The 27216-nt window shown below is 49.2% G+C and overlaps 3 protein-coding genes across 6 annotated transcripts; 1 reads left to right on the top strand and 2 right to left on the bottom strand.

Moving 5' to 3' along the window:
- Window positions 1-337: 337 nt before the first annotated feature.
- On the bottom strand, window positions 338-15701 carry CGREF1 (cell growth regulator with EF-hand domain 1). 4 transcript variants are annotated; one of them, XM_082426333.1, is made up of 6 exons: window positions 15138-15701; window positions 3065-3158; window positions 1921-1986; window positions 1763-1833; window positions 1498-1622; window positions 338-1301 (listed from the first exon to the last, which is right to left on the bottom strand). In XM_082426333.1, exons 1-6 carry the CDS (start codon window positions 15145-15147, stop codon window positions 855-857), a joined length of 813 nt encoding a protein of 270 aa, XP_082282459.1. In that variant the 5' UTR covers window positions 15148-15701; the 3' UTR covers window positions 338-854. The 4 variants fall into 4 exon arrangements, with proteins under 4 accessions (XP_082282459.1, XP_082282460.1, XP_082282461.1 ...); XM_082426334.1 differs by lacking the exon at window positions 15138-15701 and adding an exon at window positions 11924-12165; XM_082426335.1 differs by lacking the exon at window positions 15138-15701 and adding an exon at window positions 11924-12165 and having other exon boundaries at window positions 3065-3152.
- Window positions 15154-23211, top strand: ABHD1 (abhydrolase domain containing 1; the record flags this gene model as incomplete). The annotated part of the gene is given in 13 exon segments (XM_082427085.1): window positions 15154-15191; window positions 15610-16054; window positions 20310-20470; window positions 20822-21004; window positions 21220-21265; window positions 21426-21538; window positions 21673-21846; window positions 22355-22403; window positions 22501-22551; window positions 22555-22561; window positions 22769-22876; window positions 22999-23126; window positions 23128-23211. Coding segments are annotated over 13 exon segments (1587 nt in total).
- Window positions 23212-23236: 25 nt separating this feature from the next.
- PREB (prolactin regulatory element binding) lies at window positions 23237-27107 on the bottom strand. The gene is made up of 9 exons (XM_082426324.1): window positions 26725-27107; window positions 25982-26174; window positions 25574-25791; window positions 25304-25384; window positions 25084-25208; window positions 24710-24883; window positions 24505-24577; window positions 24152-24311; window positions 23237-23976 (listed from the first exon to the last, which is right to left on the bottom strand). Exons 1-9 carry the CDS (start codon window positions 26857-26859, stop codon window positions 23882-23884), a joined length of 1254 nt encoding a protein of 417 aa, XP_082282450.1. The 5' UTR covers window positions 26860-27107; the 3' UTR covers window positions 23237-23881.
- Between the last annotated feature and the right edge of the window lie 109 nt (window positions 27108-27216).

The following is a 27216-nucleotide window of genomic DNA, read 5'->3' as shown; positions in this document are numbered from 1 at the left end:
TGAGGCGGTGCCTCAGCCACAAATGTGACCCGGAATACAAAGCATTGCTTTCCCTGGGGGAGACCTGGTCTGAGGGCATATGGGAATTGGCGAATTTCCATATGGGAGTTGGGGCAGGGAGGTGAGGCCATAGAATGTGATAAAAGGTATGGGCTTTAGGCTCAGACAGGCCTGAATTCAAATCTGCCACTTAATTAGCTATGGGACCATGAGTATATTACTGAACTCCATCTTCCCCAATTTCCTCATCTGTCAAATGGTGCCTGCCTGGTCATAGAATTATCGTGAGGATAAAATCACAATATGTAAAATGCCCAGCATGATGCCCAGTGTGTACTAGGTTCTCAATAAATGGTAATTATTAATATTTTCAGGGGTGGGGAGCAGATACAGGTTGATGGAGAAGATCTACCCTGAACTGCAGGAGGGCGTTCTAGTGGTTAGGCCCCAGGGAAAGGCTGAGCTCCCTTCCCCCGGTTGTCTGCAGCTGGCTGTGGCCTAGTGCTGTACTCTGCTGTGTCTCAGCACCATCTGAGAACACTGGGTAAACTGAATTCCTGCCCTCCCAAGAGGACTGCCCAGTCCCGACCCCCTGCAGCCTGAGGTCAGGGCAGGCTGGACCAGTGGATCGATGGCCCAGAGGGATGGGTTCATTTGGTTCTTTATTGGTTGTCTGGGCCCTAAAGCTGCCCTTCAACTTAGGGTCTCCCTGAGCTGCACAGAAAGACCTGCCACCTACTGGGGCCAGGAAGGGGGCACAGAGGTGGTCGTTGTCCTAACATACACACCCTACCCTTCGGGGCTTATGTTCTGGCACTGAGACTTCTAGGGGTGCAAACCTGTATCCTCAAGGTTTATATCTCATCATTCTCCAGCTGAATAGCATGAACCTCAAGCTCATTTGGGGTTTTCTTAGACTCCAGTGTTTCCCTTGGAAGCTCTTCTGCTCTCTCTCCAGTGTCCCTGGCTTCTACCTGTTCCCCAACCTCCCCTCCAGGGCCTGGGGCTTCTCTTGCAGCCTCTGCCTGTCCCCCAGCCTCCTGTACAGGTTCCAAGGACTCCCTTCTGGCTTCCACCTGTCCCCCAGCTTCTTCTCTGGGACCTGGGGCTTCATGTGCTTCTTGTCTTGATGGGCTTTTAGCCAACAGAGGCTGCCTCCCAACATCCTGTGGCTCTGGGGGCTCTTTGAGATCTGTGTGCCTCGGGTCCTCTCCGGGGAAGTTGACGAGCTCCGCAGGGGTCATGAGCCCATCCCCATTCAGGTCCTGGGTCTCCAGCACCTCATCCACTACGAGGATCACCTGTGGAAGGGTCTATAGTGACTGGATGCTCCCAGGAACCCTGACCCTCCCAACACCCCCCTGCATCCCTGCCATGCAGGCTTCGAGCCCTCCTCTCACAGGGGATTCACCAAAAGAGTCATGATGGAAAAAAACCCAGAGCCCCAGGGAGCTGGGTCTTCTTCTGGGAGAAGGGCCCCCATCCAGCAGGGCTTACCGGGTTGGTGGTGGGAGAGTCAGAAGCTCCAGGGGCCAGAGTTGCTGTCAACATGGACAACAGCTCCAGGCCATCCAGCTGTCCACTCTGGTCATAGTCGTGGAGAGCAAAGAGGTAGAGGAGGACTAAGGAAGAGAGGCTGGGTCAGAAGAGGCATCAGGCGACAGGTGGGTCAGGCGGGAGTCGCGGGATGGCCCCAGGTCAGTCCCAGCTCTGGCTGCCCTGAGCCCCCCCGTCCACTGGCCCCATCAGCCCAGCCCCTCACCCTGCTCCCGGCTCATGTGCTCCGGCTCCTCTTCCATCCTCTCTAGTCCCTTTAGGTAGCTCTGCAGAAGTCTGGCAGAAAAGCGGAAAATCAGTCCACGAGAGGCCAGTCTGCAGCCCCAGGCCTGGCCCTCAGGCGCCCCACCGCAGCCTGCTCACTGAAGTTGCTCCTGGCCTGGCTGGAAGGGGTTGGGTAGAGGTCGATGCTGCACTTCGGGGTCCAGCCTGGAGAAGGGAGGGAAGCACCGGCCTTGCAAAGAGCCTCCTCTGAGGGCCCAGCCTCACAGCCTTCCATCCCCAAGCTCCTGGTAGAGTTCTCCCCCCAGACCCAAAGGGAGCTGCTTCTCCAGGTCCCCAAAAACCTTGTGGGGAGGAGGCCATTCTGGCCTCCTCAGAAGCAGAACCTTACTCCCCAGACTCTGCCTTTGCAGATTCCTAGCTTAGATGGTAAGTGAAAATCCCAATAAAACATCTGGTTTGGTGGAGGCCAGAGGAAGCCGCACCTAGCAGACACAAGTTGGAGACCTAAGAAACCAGCATAGTGGGCGGCAGGACAACATGCATCATGGCAACCCTTCCTCTGTGATGCTGGGAGCTGAGGGACAGGTCTCTGGCTGAGCCCGGTGGCACTGCCCAGTTTTATACAGACCCGATTTGCTCCATGACACAGAGTGGACTCTTTTTTACCCCAAGTTGAGGGCATATATGTTGGTTTTGTAGTTTCGATCTGCTCAGGGGCTTTTTGTCAGTCTTTAAAGCTCAAGATTTGCTCGCAGCTCCGGACAGGGATCCCTGTTTGCCCAAGTCAATCCAGATGTGTGATGCCAGAGAGCTGGCAGGAGCTGTTACAGCAACTTTTGTCACTGCTGCCAGCCCTTGCTGCTGTGGCTGTATCCGTCCCCCGACCCCACCCAGCATACCCACTGCATAGTATTAATACACAAAACCTCAAGAAAGATATTCAAATAAAATAGAAATGATATGCTAATGATCTCTATTTCTTTGGAGCTTCCACTATAAGGTCTTGATAAGAGGACTGCAGCCCCTTCCCAAGCTCATAGCCTCACATCTGATTGGAAATGAGCTCCCGGTTTCCAAGTGAGTCCAGCAAACGTGTCGATGCCCACCTTGCAGAGGGCGCTCTAACAGGCACAAGGCAGAAGCTGAGGTGGTGGGGAGGGTACAGAAGTCAGGGAGCGTACACCCAGTCTCCCGCCTCCCAGAGGGGCCCACAGCATACCTCCGATTCTCCAGAGACCCCCCCTGCTCCCAGCCCACGGCCCTGCCCTCTGAATCCCGTTACCTGGTGGTGCCGTCCTTGGGGGCAGCCTGACTCAGGGGCGGCAGCAGCAGCAGCACTAGCATTCTCATCGTCACAGGTAACATCCCTCCTGTAGCTGGAAGTAGGAACAGGGTTAGGGAATCAGAGGGAAGCGCTGTCTGCCACAGAGATGGGGATCGGTGGGTTAGACAGGAACGCCTCTCTCCCTGCCTCTACCTGCCACCCAGGTGACAGGACTCCTGTGCAGGGAGGAGCCACACACGGACATCGGGAACTTGGCTCAAAATAAATCTTATTCCGGATCCAGCACGTAAAGCTCATAACGCAGACCTGTGCTGGGGGAAGCTGCGCTGCGGGCAGGAGCACCTCACTCCTCTTGCCCTGCCAGTCCCCCAGGTGCTCGCAGAAGTGCAGTTTAAGCACATATGATGTAGTTCAGTCCACTCATTTTACGAGTGGAAACTAGTTCAGAGAGGATAAGAAAAAGGCCAAATTAGAAGTGCATAGAGTCACAAAAAGACCAAGGCTTAAACAGGGAGGGAAACAGATTGTTGGTTTGTATCTATTAAAAACTCACTGAAGAACAAATCAAGAGACTAGACTCCTTGAAATAGGTCTACACTCAGGTAGGGCTTGAAAACACAACAAATCAGGGTCAATCCAACAGTGGTCCCAAGAATTGCTATTTATTAAACACAGGAAAACCAGATCCCAATAGAAAGGAAAAAAACAAAAACTTTCCTTTAGACCTACATTGTGTAGGCCCATTGGCAGCACATCACTTGATTAAATGAAAATAGTCAAATAGAGTATCTATCAATGTTCAGAGCATGAAGCTTTCCAATTAGTCCCAGGATTGTGTACATATCATGTGAGTTTCTGAGGAAGCAGAAGCCCTCCAGAGCTGAGGCCTGAGACCTCAAACTCATCTTTAGGAAGACAAATCATCAGGTGCTTGATGGTCTAGAGCAGAGGATCAGGAACTCTCTGAAATGGTACCCTACACTTTGGCTGGCATTGAATTTTCCTGGAGAAAGGTGCATAGCTTTCAGCAGACTCTCAAAGAGTTCCATGACCCTGACAAGATTCCGAACCAGTGCAAGGGAGGACATCAGCTTCCTAAGAGCTCTTCCTAGAGGCAGTGAGCAACTGGCTAACAGGTAGATACATGTGTAGCTGTGCAAATAGAGCTGCCTTGAGGAAGAAGCAGCACAACATGGAAGTCCACAAGAAGGTGAAGCTCCCGAGAGTCATAGAAACTGTCTCTGTTTTTCTAGACATACGTTGGCCCCAACAGATATAGTGAGTCTATGTAGTTTGTAGACTAAGACCTGCCGCAACCAAAAAAAAAAAAAAAAAAAGCATCATGGAGGAGATAATAGGGGAAAAAGAAGAAACTAAAAATTAAATAATTAAAAAGGAAGACAAATAGCATAAAACAAGATGGTAAAAATAGATCCAAGTATATCAGTACTCATAATAAACATAAATTGTATAAACTCATCAGTTAAGAAATAGAGATTATCAAAAGGTACATAAAACAACATACAAGTTACATGCAGTTTTCAAGAGATTAACCTAAAAAGTAAAGTCACAGAAAACAAAACGGTGGAAGAAGGATATATAAAGCAATACTAGAGGAAAGAAAGCTGGCATAGTTTTATTGACATTAGAATAAATAGAATTTAAGGTGAAAGGCATTATTATAGATAAAAAAGTATCATGACAAAATGCACAAAAGTTTAATCCCCTAGGAAGATATAATGATTCTGAACCTGTATGTACCTAATAACATAGCCTCAAAACACCTAAAACGAAAACTGGCATAACACTATCACCTGTTAGAATGACCAAAAATCCAGAACATTGACAGTACCAAATGCTGACAAGGATGTTGAGCAGCAAGAACTCTCATTCATTGATGGTGGGAGTGCAAAATGGTACAGTCACTTTGGAAGACACTTAGGTGATTTCATTCCAGACTAAACATGTTCTTACCATACAATCTACCAATTAAACTCCTTGGTATTTACCCAAAGGAGCAGAAAACTCATGTCCACACAAAAACCTGCACGCAGATGTTTATAGCAGCTTTATTCATAATTGCCAAAATTTGGAAGCAACCAAGATACCCTTCGATAGGTGTATGGATAAAGAAATTGTGGTACATCCAGACAAAGAATATTATTCAGTGCTAAAAAGGAATGAACTATTCAGCCATGAAAAGACACAGAAGAATCTTAAATGCATATTACTAAGTGAAAGAAGCCAATCTGGAAAGGCCACACACTGTATGGTTCCAATTGTATGACATTCTGGAAAAAGCAAAACTATGGAGACAGTAAAAAGATCAGTGGTTGCCAGGGCCTGGGAGTGAAGGGGATGAATAAGTGAAGCACAGAGGATTTTCAGGGCAGTGAAAATACTCTATATGATATTATAATGATAGATACGTGTCATTATAGATTTGTTCAAACCCAAACAACACCAAGAGTGAACCCTAAGGTAAACTATGGACTTTGGATGATTACGATGTGTCAGTATAGGTTCATCAGTTCATCGTGTACCCCTCTGGTGGGGCACGTTGATAATGGATGAGGCTGTGCATGTGTGGGGCAGGAGGTATATGGGAAACCTCTCAATTTTGCTGTGAACCTAAAACTATTCTAAAACAAATAAATTCTTTAAAAAAACTGGCATAAACACAATCAGGAAAATCGAATCTGCCATTATGGTGGGAGAATTTAACATACCTCATACAGTATTTGAAAGATTAAGCAGACTAAAAATTAGTAAGAATGTAGACGATTGAATAAAATATTTTCTAAGCCTGAGCTAATGAACAGAGAATCCAACTCCAGTCACTTAGCAAATACATTTTCTTCTCAACACATGTGGGATATTTATAAAAACTGACAAGCAGTAGGCCAAAGAATATGGCTCAGCAAATATTAAAGAATCAGTCTCATACTGTTACATGACTAAATGCAATTGTATTAGGAATCAATAACAAAAATGATGTAAAAATCTCATTTATATAAAAAATTTAAAAGGTACACTTACATATGGGTCAAAGAAGGATATCATAATGGAAATTGTTGAATACTGAGAATTGTATAATACTGGGAAAACATAAATCAAAACAAGGTATGCAGCTAAAGCAGTATTAAAGGGGAAGTGGATTGGGGAATTCCCTGGTGGTCAAGTTGTTAGGACTCGGCGCTTTCACTGCCAAGGGCCCAGGTTCAATCCCTGGTCAGGGAACTAAGATCCCACAAGCCGGGACTTTCCTGGTGGCGCAGTGGTTAAGAATCCACCTGCCAATGCAGGGGACATGGGTGAGAGCCCTGGTCCGGGAAGATCCCACATGCTGCTGAGCAACTAAGCCCGTGCACCACAACTACTAAGCCTGAGCTCTAGAGCCTGCGAGCCACAACTACTGAGCCCACACACTGCAACTAGTGAGCCCACGTGCCACAACTACTGAGCCCGTGTGCTGTAACTACTGAAGCCCACGTGCCTAGAGCCCATGCTCCGTAACAGAAGCCACCTCAATGAGAAGCCCTCACACCACAACAAAGAGTAGCGCCCCACTCGCCACAACTAGAGAAAGCCCACACGCAACAACGAAAACCCAATGCAGTCAAAAATAAATAATAAATAAATAAATAAAATTGTTTTTAAAAAAGAGAGAAAAGATAAAACTTTTTTTAAAAAAAAGATCCCACAAGGTGTGTGGTGTGGGAGTGGGGGGAATATATATATACACATATATATATATACACACACACACATATATATACATATATATATGTATAGGGGAATTGGGTTGACTTAAAAACTTATATTAGAAGAAAGGCCAAGAGTTAATGAGTTAAGCTTCCAACTCAAGAAGCTAGTAAAGGAGAATAAACTTAAAGAAACTAAAAGAAATGAATAATAAAAGATAGAAGAAATTTAAAATATAATAGCAGCAATAAAGTGTTTCTTTAAAAGAACTAATGAACTACAAAACCCCTGACAATTTTCATTAAGAACAAAGAGAAAAGGCACAAATAAACAATATTAGGAATTAAAAGGGGACATAACTACAGGAATAGAAGAAATTTGCAAACTTAGCAGATATAGCCATTTTCCCAGAAAAACTTAACAGTAAAACTGACATCAAAATAAATAGTAAATTTTAATAGTCCTATAACCACTGAAGAAATTGAATCAGTGAGTATTAACCTATATTGTTTGAGGGACTATAGATGTGAACTATTTCTGGAGAGTAATCTGCAAATGTGTATTAACTGCCATAAAACCCCTACCCAACAATATCATCCTGGGGATTACGTAAGGAAAAACACAAACGGAAAAGAAATTATAAAGATATTTATAGCTGTGCTATTAATATTAGTCAAAGAACTGTAAACAACTGTAACATTTAGGTAATGGTTAAGCAAATCATATTATGTGACAGAGCCATTAAAAATGATAAATATTTCATGGGACTTCCCTGGTGGTCCAATGGGTAAGACTCTGAGCTCCCAATGCAGGGGGCCTGGGTTTGATCCCTGGTCGGGGAACTAGATTCCGCATGCATGCCTTAACTAGGAGTCCGCATGCCACAACTAAGAGTCTGCATGCCGCAACAAAGAAGCCCGCATGCTGCAATTAAAGATCCCACATGCCACAACGAAGATCCCGCATGCCACAACTAAGACCCAGCGCAGCCAAAATAAATAAATCAATAAATATATTTTTTTAAATGATAAATATTTCAAATTCATGTTTTAAAGGAAAAAACTGACAGATTTGAGCATATCAAAAGTTTAAACTTCTGTATTATGAAAGACACCATGAATCAAGTTCAAGAAGACAAGTGATGGAGGACTGGAGGGAACAGGGTTCAAGGCGATTTGGATTTTCAGCAGGGTGGAGTTCATCACCCCCACCCCCAGCAGAAGCTTGGAGACAGAAATCTCCATAGAGACCCCACGGAGACTGAGTGGAAATCCAAGAACGGCAGAGTTATGTGCCTAACCCGTGAGGATTCAAGAGAAGGCCCTGCCCACAGTGTTCTTGGCGGTTAGGAAGCAATGGCTTAGAGAGGGTCTAGGCAAGTGGACAGGAGGCCTGCCTCACCCAGTTCTTGGTATCCAGCGTGCTGCTGGTTTGAAAAGAGGGGTCTGAGGGCTCCAGGCTCTAAGGTGGAAGGAGGGGCACGAAACGGCTGAGAGGGCCAGCTGGCCAGAAAAGGCCAAAAGGAGAAGGCCAGAAGATATAGACCTTGGACTGGATGCCGCAGAGGACATCATGGGAAGCACCAGCCGAAGTCAAGACCCTGAGTGACAAGGACCAGGAAGGCGAGCCTTTGTAGGGAGGCAAGTGTAAATATAAGTTTATAGAGTAAACTTTTAGAGTAAGGGCAACCTTATAGAGTAAGGGCAAATGGTACTCATTTCTTTAATATTTATTGAGCACCTACTATATGTGAGGCACTATTTTATAAGTAAGATGATAATATTAGGTAAAATTACCTATTATTTTTCCTCCTTAAAGCTTACATATTTATGTAAGTAGGAAATGATACAAATGTTAAAGCAATGATGAAGAGAAAAACAGAGAAACACAGAATTGCTAAGGAATAGGTGGCATAGCCCAAAGTTTAAGGGTATGGGCCCTAATCTCTGGCTGCCTAAGTTCAGATCCAGGCTCTGCAACTCACCGTGTGCCTCCTGTGTTTCAGAACCTCAGTCTGTTAACATGAGGTGGATGAGAGCACCTCTCGGGGTGTGGTGAGGATGAAATGAGACAAGACGTGTAAAGCGCAGTGCCTGGTTATACAATAAGGCATTTTCCTTCCAGAAGTTTTTCTGGATTGCTCTGTAGTAGCTTCACACCATCTTGGTCTCCCCACCTGGATACCCTCAAATTGCTTTCTCCTCCCATCTGTTAACTGCCAGGACCTAGGCTAACAGGAGGCACAGGAGTAATTTAAATCCCTCAGAGCTGTCAAAACCTATTATCCAGGCTTAATGTGTTATCATCACTAGGAGTTGCCTTTTAAAAAAGGACATTTGGAAACTACAAAGAATGACTCTGGTGGTAGCAGTTCAGGGATAAAGGGGAAACACCTATCGGATCCCACTAATCCAGTCACTCATTAGACCAACTGTGCTGGTTTGAAAAGCATCTACCAATTCTTTCTTGTGGGAAGTAGCTGGAGTTAAATTTGCCTTTCCTTGTATATGATCTGGACTTAGCGACTCACTTCAAATGAATAGCAGAAATGATGCCATGTGACCTCCAAGTCTGAGTCATAAAAGGCAACACGGCTTATGCCTGTTTCTGGTTCTCTCTCTCCCTCTCTTGACATGCAGGTATGCTTCTCTGGAGCTCTGAACCGCCAAGGAAGAAGTTTGCCACGCTGAAAAGACCATGTGGAGAGAGCACAGAGGGATAGGGATGCTTGAGGAGCCCCAGTTGCTCTAGCCTCCAGCTGCTCACTTCCCCACCCAAGGGCCCGGCAGGTGAGAGAGCACACCTGTAGATCATTCCAAGCCCCAGCCTTCGAGCTGCCCCAGCCAACACTGATGGAGCAGAATTGAGCTTGCCTTCTCAGCCCTACCCAGAATGTACACTCATAGGCAGAGTCAATGTTATTGTTTTCAGCCACTGAGTTTTGAGGTGATTTGTCAAGTTGTCATAATGATTAGAACTGCCTTCTTGGCAGTCACACAGGGCCCTGCTCTCAAAAGGGCCCTGGGCTTAGTCTCTGCTGTCTCTATCTTGAAATTCCTAATCTTATTTTTGCACTGAGCCCTGAAAAGTGAGACCTAGTCCTGAACCCTGCCCACATGAATTACTCTTACTCTCCTCCTCTTGGCCCTATGTCACATGTGTGCAACTATTCAGCATGTGCAGTGGACAGAGGACAGAGCTATGGAATCAGCCAGACCTAGGTTCAAATCCCAGCTCCACCACAGACTGTCCCCGTGACCTCGGGTAGGTTAATTACCCTCACTAAACTTATCTGCATAATGGAGATAATAATAGTATTTACGTCACAGAGTTACAGTGAATACTAAGTGGATAATGAATTACTTCTTCTTGTCCCTGCCTCTGCTATCTTCTCGATTTAAAGAACCCTCCATACGCAGAGTACGCTTCCTTTGCTGGAACTTCACTGCTCCAAAACCTTCAATGGCTCCCTATTTCCACTACAGTCCAGAGTCTTCGCCTGGACATTTAAGGCCTTCTACAATCAGATATCAAGTTACCAGTTTAGACTCATCTTCCAGTGCTCCATTATACTAACACTCTGCTTCAAAGAGAGGGGTTACTGAAGTCTGCGGAAATACTTTTCGTTTTCACTTTGCAGTGCTTTTGCCCAAGCTGTTCCACCCTTTACCTGGAACATCCTGCGCCCTCCTGACAACCTTAGCACTCTGGTTGCAGCCCACTTCAGAAACAAATAATTGCATGTGGACTTTTGGTGTCATCTCAGTAATATTCTCCTAAATCATGCTTCCAAACGTGACATTTTTAGTACAGGTAACTCACCTCTATTATTTAAAGGAAGTCGGGCTAAGGCACCTCAAGTAATGTGTAATGAGGTTGGTGTAATGTGATTTCTTCACACTTTCACATTTCTAACTACAGTATTTACAAAAGCTTTTATGAGCAACAGAAATAAAGCAGCTATTGAACAACTGCCTGTCAAATAAAAACGTTCCTAATCATTTTCTATAACGTGCATAAACGTAATTTAACCTAATGACCACAGAAAAGCCACCACAACTGCTAGAGTTGTGATATAATTCAATAAAGTTATTCACATCACACACACACACACACACACACTCACAATGATCCTCTAGCCTCTGATTTCTTCAAGCCTTTGCACCAGTGCATGGGAGGAGAGCCTGGCCTTGGAGTTAGACCTCTGATCGAATCCAGCCTCTCACAGGACTAACAGTGTGATCTCAGCAGGTGTCTTCGTGTCTCCGAGCTCTGGGGCCTTCACTTTAAAAAATGAGGATAGTGGTATCTATCTTGTAGGGGCTTGGGGAGGGTGCAATGGAATAATGTAGGTTGAGTGCATGGCAGTGAGTAGATGCTCCCTGAGTATTTCAGAGGCTCTAGGATGTGGCAGGGACTTTTCTCTTGCTTGACTTCCCATCCAGTGCAAAACTGCTTGCACAGCATGCCTGTCAGTGGCCATCAGCCTCCACTGGACTTTCCAGGACAGGAGCCTACCACCCACAGGGCACGCATTCCATTTCTGCCTAATTCGAACTGTCGGAAGTAATTCTGAGCTCAATCCTCTCCCTTAACTTATCTCTCCAGGGCCGCTTGTGACTCCCAGCACCTCCCACCCCCCGGCGCAAGAGAAGAGGCACTGGCTATACAGCCAAATGGGTCCCACACCTGAGAGCTGGGCTCCCCCTGCCACTTCTAGCTGGGTGATAACCTCGGCCCCTCCCCGGTCCCCCTTTTCCTCCACTGTCAAATGAGGATGAAACTCCTGCCAGCCTCCCCCCCGCCCCCCCGGGACTGTCAAGAGCAACGAATGAGACACCGGAGGGAAAAGCCCTTGGGGGACTGTGAACCCCCCTCATCACAGCGAGGGAGCTCAGACCTCGCTTTCCAGGCCCTCCCTCTACGTGCTCTCAGGGGTAACCTCGGAGAGGCGCCCAGAGGCGACAGCCAGCACTCCGGCGGCGTCCGAGCCGCAGGGGATGCGGAGGGACTGCGCCTTCAGCCTCCGACCTGGAGGCCAGGAGACCGCCCCTGCCCGCGGTCCCGCCCCGCGGCGCCCAGTATTCCCGGGTGCCCGCCGCGGGGTCCCCGGCCCCCAGCCCGCCAGCCCCGGGCGGGGCTCGCACCCACCTGCGGCGGCGCTGCGCGGCGCGGGCCGGGTCCGGCTGGGTCGTCGCTCGAGGCTGTGCGCCGCCGCGGCCGCCGCGCCTCGGCTCCCGCCGCCCGGCCCTCCCCCGGGCCGCTCCACGTGGCTGCTCCACGTAGCCCTCCCGGCTGCGGCCGCCGCCCTGGCCCGGGCAGAGTCCGGAGCGCCAGCGCCGTGGCCAGGGTCTCCGCCCCGCCCCGCCCCGCCTCGCCCCGCCTGGCCCGCAGACCCCGGCCCGCGGCGGCCCGCACCTGGCGAGAGAGCGTGTGCGTGAGTGCGTGCGCGTTTGACAGGCACAGACAACTAGAGGGAGAGAGGCAAAGAGACAGATGATGAAGCTGGTGCGTAATGAGAAGCACGTTTAACTGGGGGCTCCCTCCCTGCTGGGACCCAGATGTGTGTGACAAGATAGAATGTGACTTACTGTTAGCCTGTGTGATTGTGACTGGTGTATGTGGCTGTGTGGATGAGAGACCTGTGACGCGGTAGGGGGTGTTTCGTGTGGCTGTGCATCCAGTATGGCAGTACTTGAGAGAGTATTGCCAACGCGTGACTGTCCGGGTGTGTGACCGTACAGGACGTGAGTGGTGTGTCTGTTAGGGTATCTGGCTGAACTCTTCCTGAGCTGTGATGCTCAAGTGACACCCGTGACTGTCGGTTTCCGGTGAAGGTTATCACTGTGTGACTGTGACTGCACATCACTGAGAAGTGGCTCCATATGAGCCCTGGTGGGGGGAGGGGGGCCTGGGAAAGTATCAGCTTCAGGGTGACAGTGGCAGTTGTTCGCCAGCACAGTGTTGCAATGTGTGGCTGTAGCTTTGTGGTCAAAATGCAGTGTCACCAGTTTTCTCAGAGCAGCCAGTTCCTCCACCAAGGCTTCAGACTACTTCCTCATCCACTGGCTCAAAGACTTAGTTCTTTGAGTGCATGACTTCTTATCTCTCTGGAATCTTCAACTTCTCCCTCCCCATCAGCTCCTTCCCATCAGCATCCATCCACAACAACAAACTCACTCTCATCAAAGTCACGCTGTCCTCCTTCCTGTGGTGGACAGGTGGGTACTGCTGGACACTGCCTCCTTGGGTCATGGTATCATTGGTTTCGGCAATACCGTTCCTCTCTCTTTAGTCATTTCTTCTTAGTTTCTTCATGTGTCGGAGTTCCTCTGGGCTCTCTCCTCATTCCCCATCTGCTCATGTGTTCTTCCATTCACGTAGCTTCCATCACTATCTCTTATGCGTTGAACTGTGTCCCTCAAAAATTCGTATGTTGAAGTCCTAACCCCCAATACCTCAGAATGTGACTTTATTTGGAAATAGGGTAGTTGCAGATATAATTAGTGAAGATGAGGTCATACTGGAGTAGGATGGGCCCCTAATCCAATATGACTGGTGTTCATATAAAAAGGGGAAATTTGGACACACACACACACACACACACACACACAAGGAGAACAGCATGTGAAGATGCGGGCAGAGACTGGAGTGAAGCTTCTACACACCAAGGAATGCTGAAGATTTTCAGCAAACCACCAGAAGCTAGAAGAGAGGTATGGAACAGGTTCTTCCTCACTGCTCTCAGAGTACCAATCCTGCTGACACCTTGATCTTGGACTTCCAGTTTCCAGAACTGTGAGACAACAAATGTCTGTTGTTCAAGACAACCAGTTTGCAGCACTTTGTTATGGCAACCCTGCAAGCTAATATATCATCTAAATGCTGATAACTACCATATCTCAAATTCCAATCTCTGAGCCCCAGACCACATCAGGAACTGAACAGCCTACTGATTTGTGCCGGATCTTAATTTTTAAAGGTGACTGAGTGACAACACAGAGAGGTCAATGCCATTGAAAGAAAAGTTTAATGTTACAGTTCCCTTAGGAAGAAGAGGCACAGCTCACCACACAGGACCACAGAGGGAAGCACCAGTGTAGGTCAGAAGGCAGAAAGGATCAAGGGGAAGGCACAGGCCACAGTTTTTATTAAGCTAGAAAAGCAAGACAAGGCAGGTTAAGCAGTTTAGGGTTGGCTAGTTTTAATAACTTCAGAGAGCTTTGGGGCATAGGGGCTGTCCCTAGTTGACTGGTCCCTGGTCCTGGGTTTATCTAGGAAAGGGAAAATATTGGTTTGGTGTGTGAGAGTTGGATAAAGGAAGTGGTTCAGAGTATGGCCTCTGGATTGCAGGCGAGATGTGAACAACTTTGGCTGTTAGTTTGGTCCTGTGATTAATGGATGCCAAAGAGACAAATTCAGAAGCTAAGAAAGCACAATTAGAACACCTACCAGCACCCTAGACGTGTCTGAATCAGAATACATCATCTTCCTCCTCAAAACTTCCCCTCCCCCCGCTTCCCTATCCCAATGTTACCACCATGCATCGCTGAATCTATGCAGTCAGAAAACTGGGGGTCGTCCATGATTCCTCCTTCTTCCCCCACCTCCAACCTACTACCAAGTCCTATCAATTCTGCCTCCTATCTTAAAGATCTTCACTCCTCTCCCGAGCTTTCCCTCAGTCCAGGCAGCCATGGTCCATGCCAAATTTCCGTTAACAGCCTCCTCATTAGCCTACTTTTCATCCCCCTCCAATCCATTCTCAAAGTAGCCTGAATGATTCTTCTAAAATATAACTCTGATCATGTTGCCCACCCCTTCTTAAAACTCTGATGGCTTTCCTCCACCCTTAGGATAAAGCCTAACATCCTTTATGCAGCTGCCCACAACCTGATTCCTGACCATCTCACATGATCCAGCAACACCAAATTTCTTTTGGTTCCTTTAAGAAGTCTCTCACATCCAGGCTTTTGCTTGTGCTCTTCCCTCTCCTGGAACAATCACTCTCTCCCCTCCTCCACCTTGCCTTGGAAACTACTACTTATTTTTTGATTTCGCCTTAAATGTATTGTCATTTAATAGCTGGGTGTGCTTTCTCTGATCCATGGAGTCTGGGCACCCTCCCCAGGGCTCCCGCTGCAGCTAGTACTTCCCTTAACTAGCACCATGCTCTGTTGCAGGGGTTCAACCCTGATTACACATTTGAGTCTTCCAGAGAGATTTTAAGTTGTTATTAATACTTAGGCTCCTCTCCAGACCAGTCATAACAGCGGGTGGGGCCTGGGCACTGCTAGTTTTAGAAACTCACAGATAATTCCACTCTTCAGTCAAGGTTGAGTCATTGCTCTAGTAGATTACTTACTTGTTTCCATATCCCGATGAAGACAGGAACAGCATCCCAAGTGCCTGGTACAGAGTGGGTGATGAGTAAGTATCTATTGTACTTGTGACAGGGATTGTATGAGACAGCGTAGAGTGACACTGGACGAGCGGCTTTAACCCGTGTGTGTGTGACTCTGTGCAGAATGCCACTCACTCAAGTAGCTGAAACTTGACTACGTGACACTGTGGGGTGTCGGTGTGAATGATCGTGTCCAGTGTGTAAGGGCCACTGTCAATGACTGAACACTACGGGAGTGGAGTGGTGTGACCACGTCAGTGGCTGTGCTCTGTGTGTGACTGACTGAGAGGCTGGGGGACTCTGGCCAGGCTGTCAGACTCGCCGCTCCGGGGCAGGGTTTGAGGAAGAAGGAGCTGGAGCTGCCCTTCAAGATGGCGGCTGCGGGGAAGGCCGCTAGTCCTCACAAGAGGCCGCAGGGCCGGTGACCGCGAAGCGGAAGCAGGAGCCGCAGAGGCGCGAAACCCGGCCCGCGAACGGGGAGGCCACTCGCAGGACACTGGAGTCAGCTCCGCGCAGACTGCCCGTGCGCGACCCACCCACACCCTCGACGTCCTAGCACCGCCCCTCGCCACGCCCGCCGACGGGAGCACGGGCGGTGGGCGGGGCCCGGGTCCCCCAATCGCCGGGCAGTGCGGGCGGAACCCGCACAGTCTGTCCAATGGCGTGTAACGGGCCGGGCCCAGCGCGCACCTGCGGGCCCACTAATCGAAGCTCAGGCGTCAGAGCCAGTCAAGAACTTGGGAGTGGAGACTCAGCAACGCGAGAGGCTGAGCTCCTCCCTGGGCCCCCAAGATGACAGCTGGACACAGTCCTTCTCTCTGCTTTTGGGACTTGGCGCTGCCCTCTACTTGGGCTACTACTGTGCATGGGTGGCCCAGGAGGGTGCGGGTCCAGAGCTCTCGCCGGCGGGTGTAGGTAACTCGAGTCTGAGGGCAGCTTCCAGCCGGGGCTCGAGCCCTTTGTGGAGGCTGGCTGGGTGGGGTCTCCTGGCCCAGGTGAAATTTGACGCCACAGCCCCACCACCACTCCGGTCCCGCGCTCCAGCCAGGCTCAGCTTTGCTACTATCACCTAATGGAGAGTCGGTTCTTTGCCTGCCTGGATTCTCTGCATCCCTCGTACTCCCCATGCCAGCTGGGCCTTTTAGGCATCGGAGGGGTGCTGCTGCCGATGATGTGGACAAACACTTGCGGAAAAGCGGGGTGGAAGGCATCCTGAGGTGTCAGGGAGATATGCACACTATCTTTTTCTTTTTAGGCAGTCTAGATGAGCTTCTCATTAGTTGCTCTGAATGAAGGAACCAGTTGGTGGGGTGGTGGCTAACTCCCAACATCATCCCATCAGCTTAGTAGGACCTTGCTTCTCTTAAGGACTGGCAGAGGTTCCCCGCCTAGCTCAGGACTAATGGATAACCATAACTGTCCTTGCTCATTCAGCCCTGTTTTAAGTTCTAGGCTCTCCATGTAGAGTGCAATGGAAAAGTCCAAAGAGGATGATTTTGATGAACTTGGAAATTTTATTCTCACTGAAATTAACGTAAGTTACATAGCCACAAAAATCTAAATCTTTTAATTTTCATTGAACTCGGTTCTAAGTAGCTGAGTCTAACAAGAAACCTATTGATTCAAGCCCTTTAAAAAGATCTATAGGGAAATTTAATGTTACCTCAACTTTTCTGTATTTTCAGAGCTTTATATATCCTATGTATTGTTTATAGAATACATGTGCCTTAGTAAAACAATTTTAAAAATCCAAACCTCACAATACCCTATAAACCTTACCTTATATGCCTGATTTGGAAAGTCAGTCATTTCAGAACAGAGCTGTCCTGAACTAAACATTTTCCTTTGCTTACAACCAGCCACAGAGAAGTCAGAGACCTCTGCCACTTTATACTCCAAATCCTTCTTTGATTTCCAAATACTGGTTTAAATGCAGGGAAAGTGTCATTCTGGACACTCTGAGGACATGCAGTTTGGATTGTCCAGCATGGTAATGGATTGGGATTGATTCATCCACAGTGACTAATGGCATTTAACTAATTAATTCTCAGGGATAAGTCAAGACACACTTCACTAGAGTTAAAATGAAACTAACCCACATACATCAAACCTGTGATTTATTAGCACCTTGTTCTACACAACTGAGCTGTTTGACCAAAGATTTAATAAATTGATAACTCAAAATCTTGGCAACTAGGAGGTAATATAGTAAAGTGACTAAGAGCACAAACTCTTAGTTTCAATCCCAGGTCCATTGCTAACTAGCTTTGGCACATTTTGTGACCTTTGACGACTTAATATTCAAACACGTTCCCACGGGGGGATCATAGTATCTATCTCAAAGAGCTATTGTGAAGGTTATAGGATATAATCATGTAAAATGCTTAGCACAATAATTGGCACATAAGGAGCACTCAACAAATCTTACTAGTAATACTGGTAATATAATTATTTTTTACACTTTTTAATAGAAGTATAGTTGATTTACAATGTTGTGTTAATTTCTTTTATTTATTTATTTATTTATTTATTTATTTATTTATGGGTGTGTTGGGTCCTCGTTTCTGTGCTAGGGCTCTCTCCAGTTGCGGCAATTGGGGCCACTCTTCATCGCGGTGCGCGGGCCTCTCACTATCGCGGCCTCTCTTGTTGCGGAGCACAGGCTCCAGACGCGCAGGCTCAGTAATTGTGGCTCACGGGCCCAGTTGCCCCGCGGCATGTGGGATCTTCCCAGACCAGGGCTCGAACCCACGTCCCCTGCATTCGCAGGCAGATTCTCAACCACTGCGCCACCGGGGAAGCCCCTGTTGTGTTAATTTCTGCTGTACAGCAAAGTGATTCAGTTACACAATTTATATACATTCTTTTTTTATATTCTTTTCCATTATGGTTTATCACAGGATATTGAATATAGTTCTCTGTGCTATACAGTAGGACCTTGTTGTTTATCCATTTCATATATAATAGCTTACATCTGCTAACCCCAGCCTCCCACTCCATCCCTCCCCCAACCCCCTCCCCCTTGGCAACCACAACTCTGTTCTCTATGTCCGTGAGTCTGTTTCTGTTTCGTAGATAGGTTTGTTTCTGTCATATTTTAGATTCCATATATAAGTGATATCATATGGTATTTGTCTTTTTCTGACTTCACTTAGTATGGTAATCTCTAGTTGTGTCCATGTTGCTGCAAATGTGTGTGTGTGGTTTTTTTTTAATGGCTGAGTAGTATTCCATTGTATATATGTACCACATATTCTTTATCCGTCTGTCAATGGACATTTAGGTTGTTTCCATGTCTTGGCTATTATGAATAGTGCTGCTATGAACATAGGGGTGCATGTATCTTTTTGAATTAGAATTTTGTATGGATATATTTTGTATGGATTGCTGGATCATACGGTAATTCTATTTTTAGTTTTCTGAGGAAACCCCATACTGTTCTCCATAGTGGCTGTACCAACTTACATTCCCACCAACAGTGTAGGAGGGTTCCCTTTTCTCCATATCCTCTCCAGCATTTGTTATTTGTAGAGTTTTTAATGATGGCCATTCTGACTGGTGTGGGTTGTTACCTCACTGTAGTTTTGATTTGCATTTCGCTATTAGAGTCATTGAGCATCTTTTCATGTGCCTATTAGCCATTTATATTTCTTCTTTGGAGAAATGTCTATTTAGGCCTTCTGCCCATTTTTTCTTTTTTTTTCTGCCCATTTTTCGATTGGGTTGTTTATTTTTGTTGTTGTTGAGTTGTATGAACTGTTTGTATATTTTGGAAATTAAGCCCTTGTCAGTCTCATTGTTTGCAAATATTTTCTCCCATTCTGTAGGTTGACTTTTCATTTTATGGTTTCCTTTGCTGTGCAAAAGCTTGATTAGAAAAAGCTTGATCTGTAAAAGCAGATGTAAGCTTGATTAGGTCCTATTTGTTTATTTTTATTTTTATTTCTATTGCCTTGGGAGGCTGACCTAAGAAAATATTGGTACAATTTATGTCAGAGAATATTTTGCCTAATATCATAATTATTATTCCACTTTGCCTTTTGCTAGCTGTGTGACTTTGGGCAAACATCTTAACCTGTCATAGTTTCTTATAATAACGTTGGGTTTAGCCTAGTGCCAGCAAATAGCATACAGTGAATCACAGGTGTTATTATTCCAGGGCTTAAGACCCAGGGTACGAGTCACAACAGTCACAGTACCAACCTGGCCTCTCTAGTTCATAATTTACGTAGCCCCTTTTGACTGCAAGAAGAGATAGGAATCTGGTCCTTGGGTCCCTTCAGGCCTGCAACAGAAATGCAATTTCTGTTTCTTGAGTCTGAGGCCTTCTGTCTTTGTACAGCATACTCCCCCCTCATAAGCCTTCTTTGTGGCTAGGCCCTCTCATTCACTTGATGTATATCCAGAAGAACCAAGCAGAGAGGTTGAAAGACAGGGCTAAGTGCCCAAAGACCTCATCTGGCCCACCATCCTATCCCTGTTACCTTCCTCCTGGCTGGCATGAAGAAAGAGAAAATCTGTTCCCATTGGGACTATTCCTCCTTTACAGTATGGTCTAACAGCAGGGGCTGTTAAGTAAGAAAATGAGGTGGTGCGGTACAAAGAAGCCCTTCAGCAGTGAGCACATGCAGTAGGGAATGGGAATATGCAACAATGGAATGCTAAAATCAGGAGCCAGCATGACCGGAGCTAGTTTTGAGATTAGAGTGTGGATAATTCAACTGGCAGAAGTGTAGACAATTCAAAAGGCAAAAGTCACAGAATGAATGGTGCTGCATTTCTTCAGCCTCTGTCCAGGATCCCAACCTTTCCTGTAGATCAGCTGGGCAACTTATTTTATATTACCTGCTCTCTCCAAAATGGGTTTGGGGCATGGATAGGTTGAGTGTGGAAGTCAGTTCAGGGGCAATTCTGGAGAGGTTACACTCTAGGACTGGAGTTGGGGCCCTAGTGGGACTATCTTAACAGAGGTGACTTGACCATTCCAGACTGAGGTAGGCTAGATTTCTCACGCCCAGACAAAGCAGTGCCCTCCAGGCTGGCCTCTGGAAAGGGCTCACTCTGGTATCGGGTACCTCACTGGCTTGGTGCAAAAATCAGGGGAGTGAGGCACATTGTGTTGTGTGATTACAGAGGCCACAACTGGTGACTGGGTCCCAGTTTCTGGCCTTCCTGGAGCAACACTGTCCAGTCACTGTGGAGACTTTCTACCCTACGCTCTGGTGTTTTGAGGGGCGGCTACAAACCATCTTCAGAGTCTTACTGCAGTCTCCGCCTGTAGTCCCTTACTCAAGGTAAGAAGGGACAGATGGGGGTGAACATAAAGCTGCAAGTACAGGGGAATCCTACTCGTGTACCTCTTTTAAAATGGGGGTAAACTTTGCCCCATCTACCTCAGTGTGCTAAGGGTAACCAGAGTGGCTATATGGAAAGGCTATTTAATTGCACAACCATGAGGGAATACTCAAATCTTTTATGTCCCATTATACCTTGTTACAGTCTTAATGTTTTGCATAATGCATGCCCTCAAATGATGCTGGTAACTTGTGGGAGCTGTTTGGGGAGGGAGAGGAGGGTGTAAAATATTTCGAAGTACATGGAGTTCCTAATAGTATCTTTCTGTGCCCTTTTCTCCAAAACCACAGGGAAGTTCTCAAAACCCCGGATAGAGGACAGCTCCTCCTAGACTGGGCCAGCCAGCCTAACAGCAGTCAATATGCTGACCCTACCACCCAGCCCATTGTATTACTGCTTCCTGGTGTCACAGGCAGTAGTCAGGAGACATATATCTTGCACCTAGTTGACCAAGCTTTGAAGGATGGCTATAGGTAAGGATGGACACAGCCCAGCGGAAGTGGGTGGTGTCTGATAACATAATTTTGTGTGTTAGGGGTCGGGGGAGGGTCAATTCAGACCCTGCTAGCTATGGGGAGGAGGTGCCATAGGAAGGGAACCTTTTGACGGAGGCCTTTCTGAAACCTACCAAAAGGGGAGAGGAGCCCTTAGGGAGGGTCTGCCTAACATGTACCTGTGTGTGCCACAGGGCTATTGTATTTAAGAACTGGGGCTGCCGTGGGGAAGAACTGCTGGTGAGTACCCTCCTTCCTCGTAGTGGCCCTTCACCCCACTCCCTTCAGAGACCCTGGGCCCTGGGCCTCAACCTACCTGTCTTCCATTTCTTGAGCCCTTTCACTTTTCTGCCTTCTGGTCAGGGCCTCCTTCCCTACCCAGTGATCCGGTTTGCCTCAGACCTACAGGGCCTTCTGTGCCCGCAGCACTGAAGATCTGGAGACAGTCGTGAACCACATAAAGAGCTGCTACTCCCAAGCTCCACTGCTGGCTGTGGGCATCTCTCTCGGAGGGTAAAGGCTGCCTGCACTTAACCCAAAGGCCCAGTCTTCCTTTTTCTCTTTCCTCCTCCATGTTCTCTCCCGTTCTCCTGTTCCAACTTGCCAATACAAACCCTTCTTTCATGGCCCCTGGTCCAATCCTGCAGGATATTAGTGCTGAAACACCTGGCTCGAATGGGATGGGCTGCGGGGTTGGTGGCAGCACTGACTCTACCTGCATGCTGGGATTCCTCTGAGACCACCTGCTCCCTGGAGACCCCACTGAACTCACTGCTCTTCAATCAGCACCTCACTGCTGGGCTCTGCCGAGCTGTGAACCAGTAGGGTCTTGACAAGTGGAAAAGGGAAGCAGACAGGGTAGGATGGCAGACATGCCATGTTCTCCCAGTGCTCGGGTCAGTTCCCTATCTGGATTTTCTCACTCATGAGATAAGACAGAGGCTGGCTCTGGGTCAGGTCCAGGAGTAGAGCCAAAGCCCTATGTGTTTTTTTTTTTTTATTTTTATTTTTTGGCTGCGTTGGGTCTTCGTTGCTGCGCGCAGGCTTTCTCTAGTTGCGGCAAGCGGGGGCTACTCTTTGTTGTGGTGTGCGGGCTTCACTGCAGTGGCTTCTTTTATTGCAGAGCACAGGCTCTAGGCGTGGCCTTCAGTAGTTGTGGCTCGCGGGCTCTAGAGCACAGGCTCAGTAGTTGTGGCACGTGGGCTTAGTTGCTCCACGGCATGTGGGATCTTCCTGGACCAGGGATCGAACCTGTGTCCCCTGCATTGGCAGGCAGATTCTTAACCACTGTGCCACCAGGGAAGTCCCACCCTATGTGTTCGTTTGCAGAAACAGAAAGGTGATGGAAAAGGTGGTGAATGTAGACTTTGTGCTACAGGTAGTCTTTCAACTATCCCCTCTCTGCCCAAAACTGTTCTTCCAACACCTTATTCCCTATCCTCATCCTAGCCTATCCCACCCGCCACCACCTGCAGGCCCGCACAATCTGCCACTTTGATGAGCGCTACACAACTGTGGTCTTTGGATAGCAAGACTGTGCTGCCTGAAGTTGAGACACAGATATAGAGAACAAACGTATGGACACCAAGGGGGGAAAACTGCAGTGGGGTGGGGATGGTGGTGTGCTGAATTGGGTGATTGGGACTGACATGTATACAGTGATGTGTATAAAATTGACTGATTAAAATAAATAAATAAATATAAATTAATCAATTAATTAATTAAAAAAAAAAAAAAAAAAAGACTGTGCTGCCTGTTACCGAGCAGCAAGCCCAAGAACCAAGGTAGATGCCATCCAGATCCCTGGGCTCTGCCTCAATGCAGCTCATGACCCCTTCTCCCCAGTCCACGGTGAGCACCTTGGATCTGGATGCTTTAGGCCCCAGGGGAAATGGGCCATGCAGTGTAAGTGGAGAGAACCTGGGCTCTCAGCAGAGGCCAGGGTTCCTGACCTCCTCTCCAACCCCTCCTAGCCCTTCCCCTACAGGCTGCCCAACATTCTCCCCACGTTGCACTGCTCATCACAGCTCGGGGTGGCCACATTGGCTTCCTGGAAGGATTGCTCCCCTGGCAGCACTGCTACATGAGCCGCCTCTTGCATTCAGTATGCCAAAGCCATCTTCCAGCACCCAGCAGAGCTGCTCAGCCTCAGGGCACCCACTCCTTCTGAGGGAGGCAAAAGCTGACAAGAGTACCATCTGGAGCCTCAGGTCAGTCTTCACTTGTTTATTAAATATCAACTTTTCCTGCCTAATGCACTGAAGTTCATTTTCCCTTTTCTCAAGGCTAGGGTAGACTGTCCAGGAATTTACTGCATATTTAGCCTGGCTGGCTTGGAGCTACCCAGCTGAACCCAAAGATTACTGCCTGGTCCTTCCTTTTGCCCCTTCCTTCCCTAATACCAAGTCCCAGGCCAGTGCTTGCCCCAGCAAATGCCAGGGGTAATGTGAAGAGCAACTGGCCACGAGGCTGTGAGGGGAGAAGAAAACGACTGTTTCTGCAGGAAGGACAGCACTGCCTCCAGGTTCCTGGGCATCTTCACATATTTCTGGAGAAAGGACAAGCTCAACTCTGGAGCCTCTGGTAGGCAGAGGGAAGGAGACAGGTGGTGTGGCCTGGCCTTCAGACACCACTGTCCTGGGCGGATCCACAGATGACGAATGCAAGGTTCCCAGGACTCAGTGTCGCACAGGGCCACAGCCAAGCTTCAACTGGAAAGGGCAGGCACTGCCCGTTAGTCTCATCAGAGGCAACCTCAGCTGTGGACCCAGGTGGCGCGAGCAGTGGGCTCCAGGCCTCCACACTGGTCTGGAAGGTGGCGGTGTCCAGGCCCCTGGCTCCCTGGGCGCAGGGAGGCTAAAGAAAAGCTGGAAAGGCCCTCTGGAGCAGCAGGATGGTCATGACGATAAGCCCGACGCACAGCAGCAGCAGCAGCCATACAGGAACGCTCCCTGCAAGGGGGGGAGGGAAGAAGTCAGGAGGCAAAGCATCACAGCCCAGAGAACAGACCATTCAAGGAGGGGTAGATGGCGACAGATAAGCATCCCCTTCTCCAGGAGGCAAGTTTTCGCTACAGCGAAAGCTGGGGTGGTTCCCCCACCCCACCCACCCACCCCAATGACTCACGTCGTGAGGGCAGCAGGTGTAGCTGGCAACGGCTATCGACAGCCACAGAAAACAGAGCAGTTTCCTGGGACCCAAGGAGCTCTGGACCACGACCCTTCTCAGGTAGAAAGGCCACATCCGTCACCACGATGCCATGGGCCTCCTTCACGTAGTACAGGCGCTGGGGACAGGAGGAAAACTAGTGAGGGGAGGCCCAATTGGGAACATTCCTTCTGGAAAACACGGCCTCTGCCCCCAGAAGGCTTTCCCGCTACGGGCTGGGCCAGACTCCTTCCTGCACACTCAGTGCAGAAGCAGGCCTAGAATCCCCACCCCAAAGAGCCCTCAGGGCTGTGCCCACCTCCACCCATTACCTGGAGAGAGAAAGCTATGTAGATGGCAACAGAGCCAGTGACCGTGCCCAGGCCTAGGAAGGTGCCCGATTCACTGCAACAAACAATAAAATGCTCGCTGTCCTGGAGTCTGTGCAGCAACAACAGTCCTCAGGGACTCAGGCAGCACGTCTCCCTGAGCTCCCCCTGGTCCCCCAAACCCAGCCAAGCCACCACTGTCTCACACCTGACACTAAGGCAGGAGATGACTTCATGGCCACAGGACTTGGTCCGAAGGGGCAAGAACGTGGAGCCATCCCAGGCTGTGAGGTAGCAGGGCGGGGGCTGGCGCAGACGCTTGTGGGGAATCTGCACCGTGAAGAGTCGCAGCCCAGCAGGCTGGTCTGGGACCTGCCCAAACCTGGGGGCCGGGCGAGAAGCTGTTCAGCTCCTGGGGCCCGTCCAACCCTCCTCAGAGGTGTGTGCCCTCCTGCACCCTGGTCAGGCCTAGGGTGACACCCGACAGGGCTCCGGTCCTCCCCAGCTTCCCCCCAGTCTCCTCCCACTCCCCCACCACATCTAGGCTGTGCCTCTTTCAGCCACCCTCCGGGGTCCTCACACCTGCAGGCCTGGTAGCGGTAAGGCGTGTTAGAAAAGGTGGGTCCGTTCTCTTGCCAGTGCAGCTGTGTCACCAGCTGATCCTTCTGCCACACGGAGGCCTTAAGGTCCCAGCCCACAGTTACCAACTAGTCAGGAATCAAGATTCCAAGGATAGTTAGGGCATCCACTTACTGGACAAACAGCATAATCACCTACTTTCTCCACCCACTCAACTCCTCACCTTGCCATCAGGCCCCAAAGCCAGGTCCTCAATCTCCCCTTCGTGGGCTCTGAACTCCAGAACTTTCTCCAAGGTGGGTACCTGCAGCCAAACCACCACCATAGTTAGCCTAGGTACCCGGCAAGAGCGCAATGATACTCACCTCTCTTCTCTACTAATGGCCGCTCAGTGCAGACTTCACTCCCAAGTTCCCCAGAACCCATGTTCAGTTTCTCACAATTCTGGCCTTGCTGCTACTGACACTCATTCTCTAACCTCCCCAAACCACACCTTCCAGACACGAACGTAGCCATCCGTCCCTCCAGTGGCAAGCAGGGTATTATCATGGTTGAAGCATACAACTTTCTGCAGTGGATCAGGGCCAAAGTCTGTCTGCACCGCCTGCAGATTCTCTACGCTGAATTCTACCTCCTCCTGGTGGGTTTCAGCTCCAGACTTCTCTGCTGGGGCAGCCCTTTTCCTTTGTCGAGGCCCCTGCTCCTTGGAACCTGCAACACAAACAGCCTGCCAGGTTCCAGGTTTCTAAAGTAAGTAGTACTGGCCCCCTCTCTAGTGGTGAACATCGAGCTTCTCGCCTGCTACCATAACCCCACTTCCAGCCCCACTTCATCAGAGACCAAGATGAGAGAGATCTTACTTATTTAACCCTCTTCCCAAAGCTAGAGAGGGGGCTCTCACCTGCCTTCTCTGCCTTGTTTTTGCTCTTCTGCTGATGGGTCTGGAAGCGCAGGAGCTGACAGTGGGCATCCTGCCCCGCAGCAAGGATGTTACCAGCCAGCGCCAAGTTCATGGTGGCCCGTGTCTCTGTGTCATGGGAGTGTAGTAAGGAGGCGCTAAGGCGCCCATTAATCTGCTCCAGTTGCAGAAAGTGCTGTGGGAGAGGCAACCAGGATGAGGTCCAGAGAGCACCTCAAGGGCAAACTAACATCCTATAGTCTGATGCCCTACCCCTTTGCTAACTACACTTTCTAGTTTAAAAGACTTTTTGCAACCTTTTTTCGTTTTTGAGCCTCACGAATCTGTAACAGCAAACAAGCCTCTAGTTTGCAGAACAATATGATGACGCTCAGAGGAGTAAAGAAACCTAGATTATATTTCACTCGCCGCTCCTATTAGGCAGGCAGACAAGTCTATGTGGCCTCCCCGGAAAAAGCCAGGATAAGACTCCTGGTGCTAATCCTGAGGTCGAACTGAAGCGTTCCTGCCTAGGTAGCGCCGTGTGCAGTTTTCACTTTACCTTAGCAGCGTCTCAATTGACCGGTGAGTGAGTTCTCGATTGAAATTCGCGCCGGGACGCCCGGCATGCCGGGGTTCCCACCCGGGAGGGGCCGGGTCCGAAGCAGGGGTGCGGCCGGTCCCCAGACCCTCCCAGAATCGCCCTCAGCCCGTGGCGCGACCCGGCCCAGTGGCACTGTACTCACCACGCCGTTCTTTATGCCGGTCTTGGCGGCGCCTCCTCCGCCCGCAGCGATGAGCAGCCCAGCGCTGGGGTCGACCTGAAGCGCGTACAACGGGAACGGGGCCCGGTACAGCTCTGGCGCCCGGCGCCGACCCATCCCGCTCGCCCCGCGCTTCACTGTCTGCGCCGAGGCACCGGGGACATGCCGCGCCCGGCCTTCGACTGCTGCTCCGGTCGCTGTTGACCTTGGTCCGGTCGCCGCCGGGAGGACTCCAGACCCCTCTCACAGCCGCCGGGTTGCCGAAACTCTAACTACACACAAGGCTCCCTATCACTGCCGCTGGCCGCCTAACCCGGTCTCGCAGACGCGCAAGGCGCAGGCGCACGGAGCCCGCACTCCTCGCGCAGGCGCAGAGCCGCCAATACGCGTCAGCACTAGCCGGCCGCGGGCAGGCGGAGCCCCAGCTCCAGAATGCCGTTCTCCGCCCGCTTGTGACGGCAGACTCCGCCATCT

This window comes from Balaenoptera physalus (assembly GCF_965194825.1).
Source record: "Balaenoptera physalus genome assembly, chromosome: 15".
Lineage (NCBI taxonomy): Eukaryota > Metazoa > Chordata > Mammalia > Artiodactyla > Balaenopteridae > Balaenoptera > Balaenoptera physalus.
Note: the sequence above shows the minus strand (reverse complement) of the source record. Positions and strands in the feature narration are given on the sequence as shown.

Coding starts and splice junctions, on each gene's coding strand:
- PREB (XM_082426324.1), bottom strand. CDS start 26,859: ATGGGTCGGCGCCGGGCGCCAGAGCTGTACCGGGCCCCGTTCCCGTTG. Junction 24,578..24,709: donor ATCTCCTGCCTTAGTGTCAG/GTGTGAGACAGT, acceptor TGTTTGTTGCAG/TGAATCGGGCACCTTCCTAG. Junction 24,312..24,504: donor ACATAGCTTTCTCTCTCCAG/GTAATGGGTGGA, acceptor TCCTGTCCCCAG/CGCCTGTACTACGTGAAGGA.
- CGREF1 (XM_082426333.1), bottom strand. Junction 1,834..1,920: donor CCAGGCCAGGAGCAACTTCA/GTGAGCAGGCTG, acceptor CTTTTCTGCCAG/ACTTCTGCAGAGCTACCTAA. Junction 1,623..1,762: donor GCACATGAGCCGGGAGCAGG/GTGAGGGGCTGG, acceptor TCTCTTCCTTAG/TCCTCCTCTACCTCTTTGCT.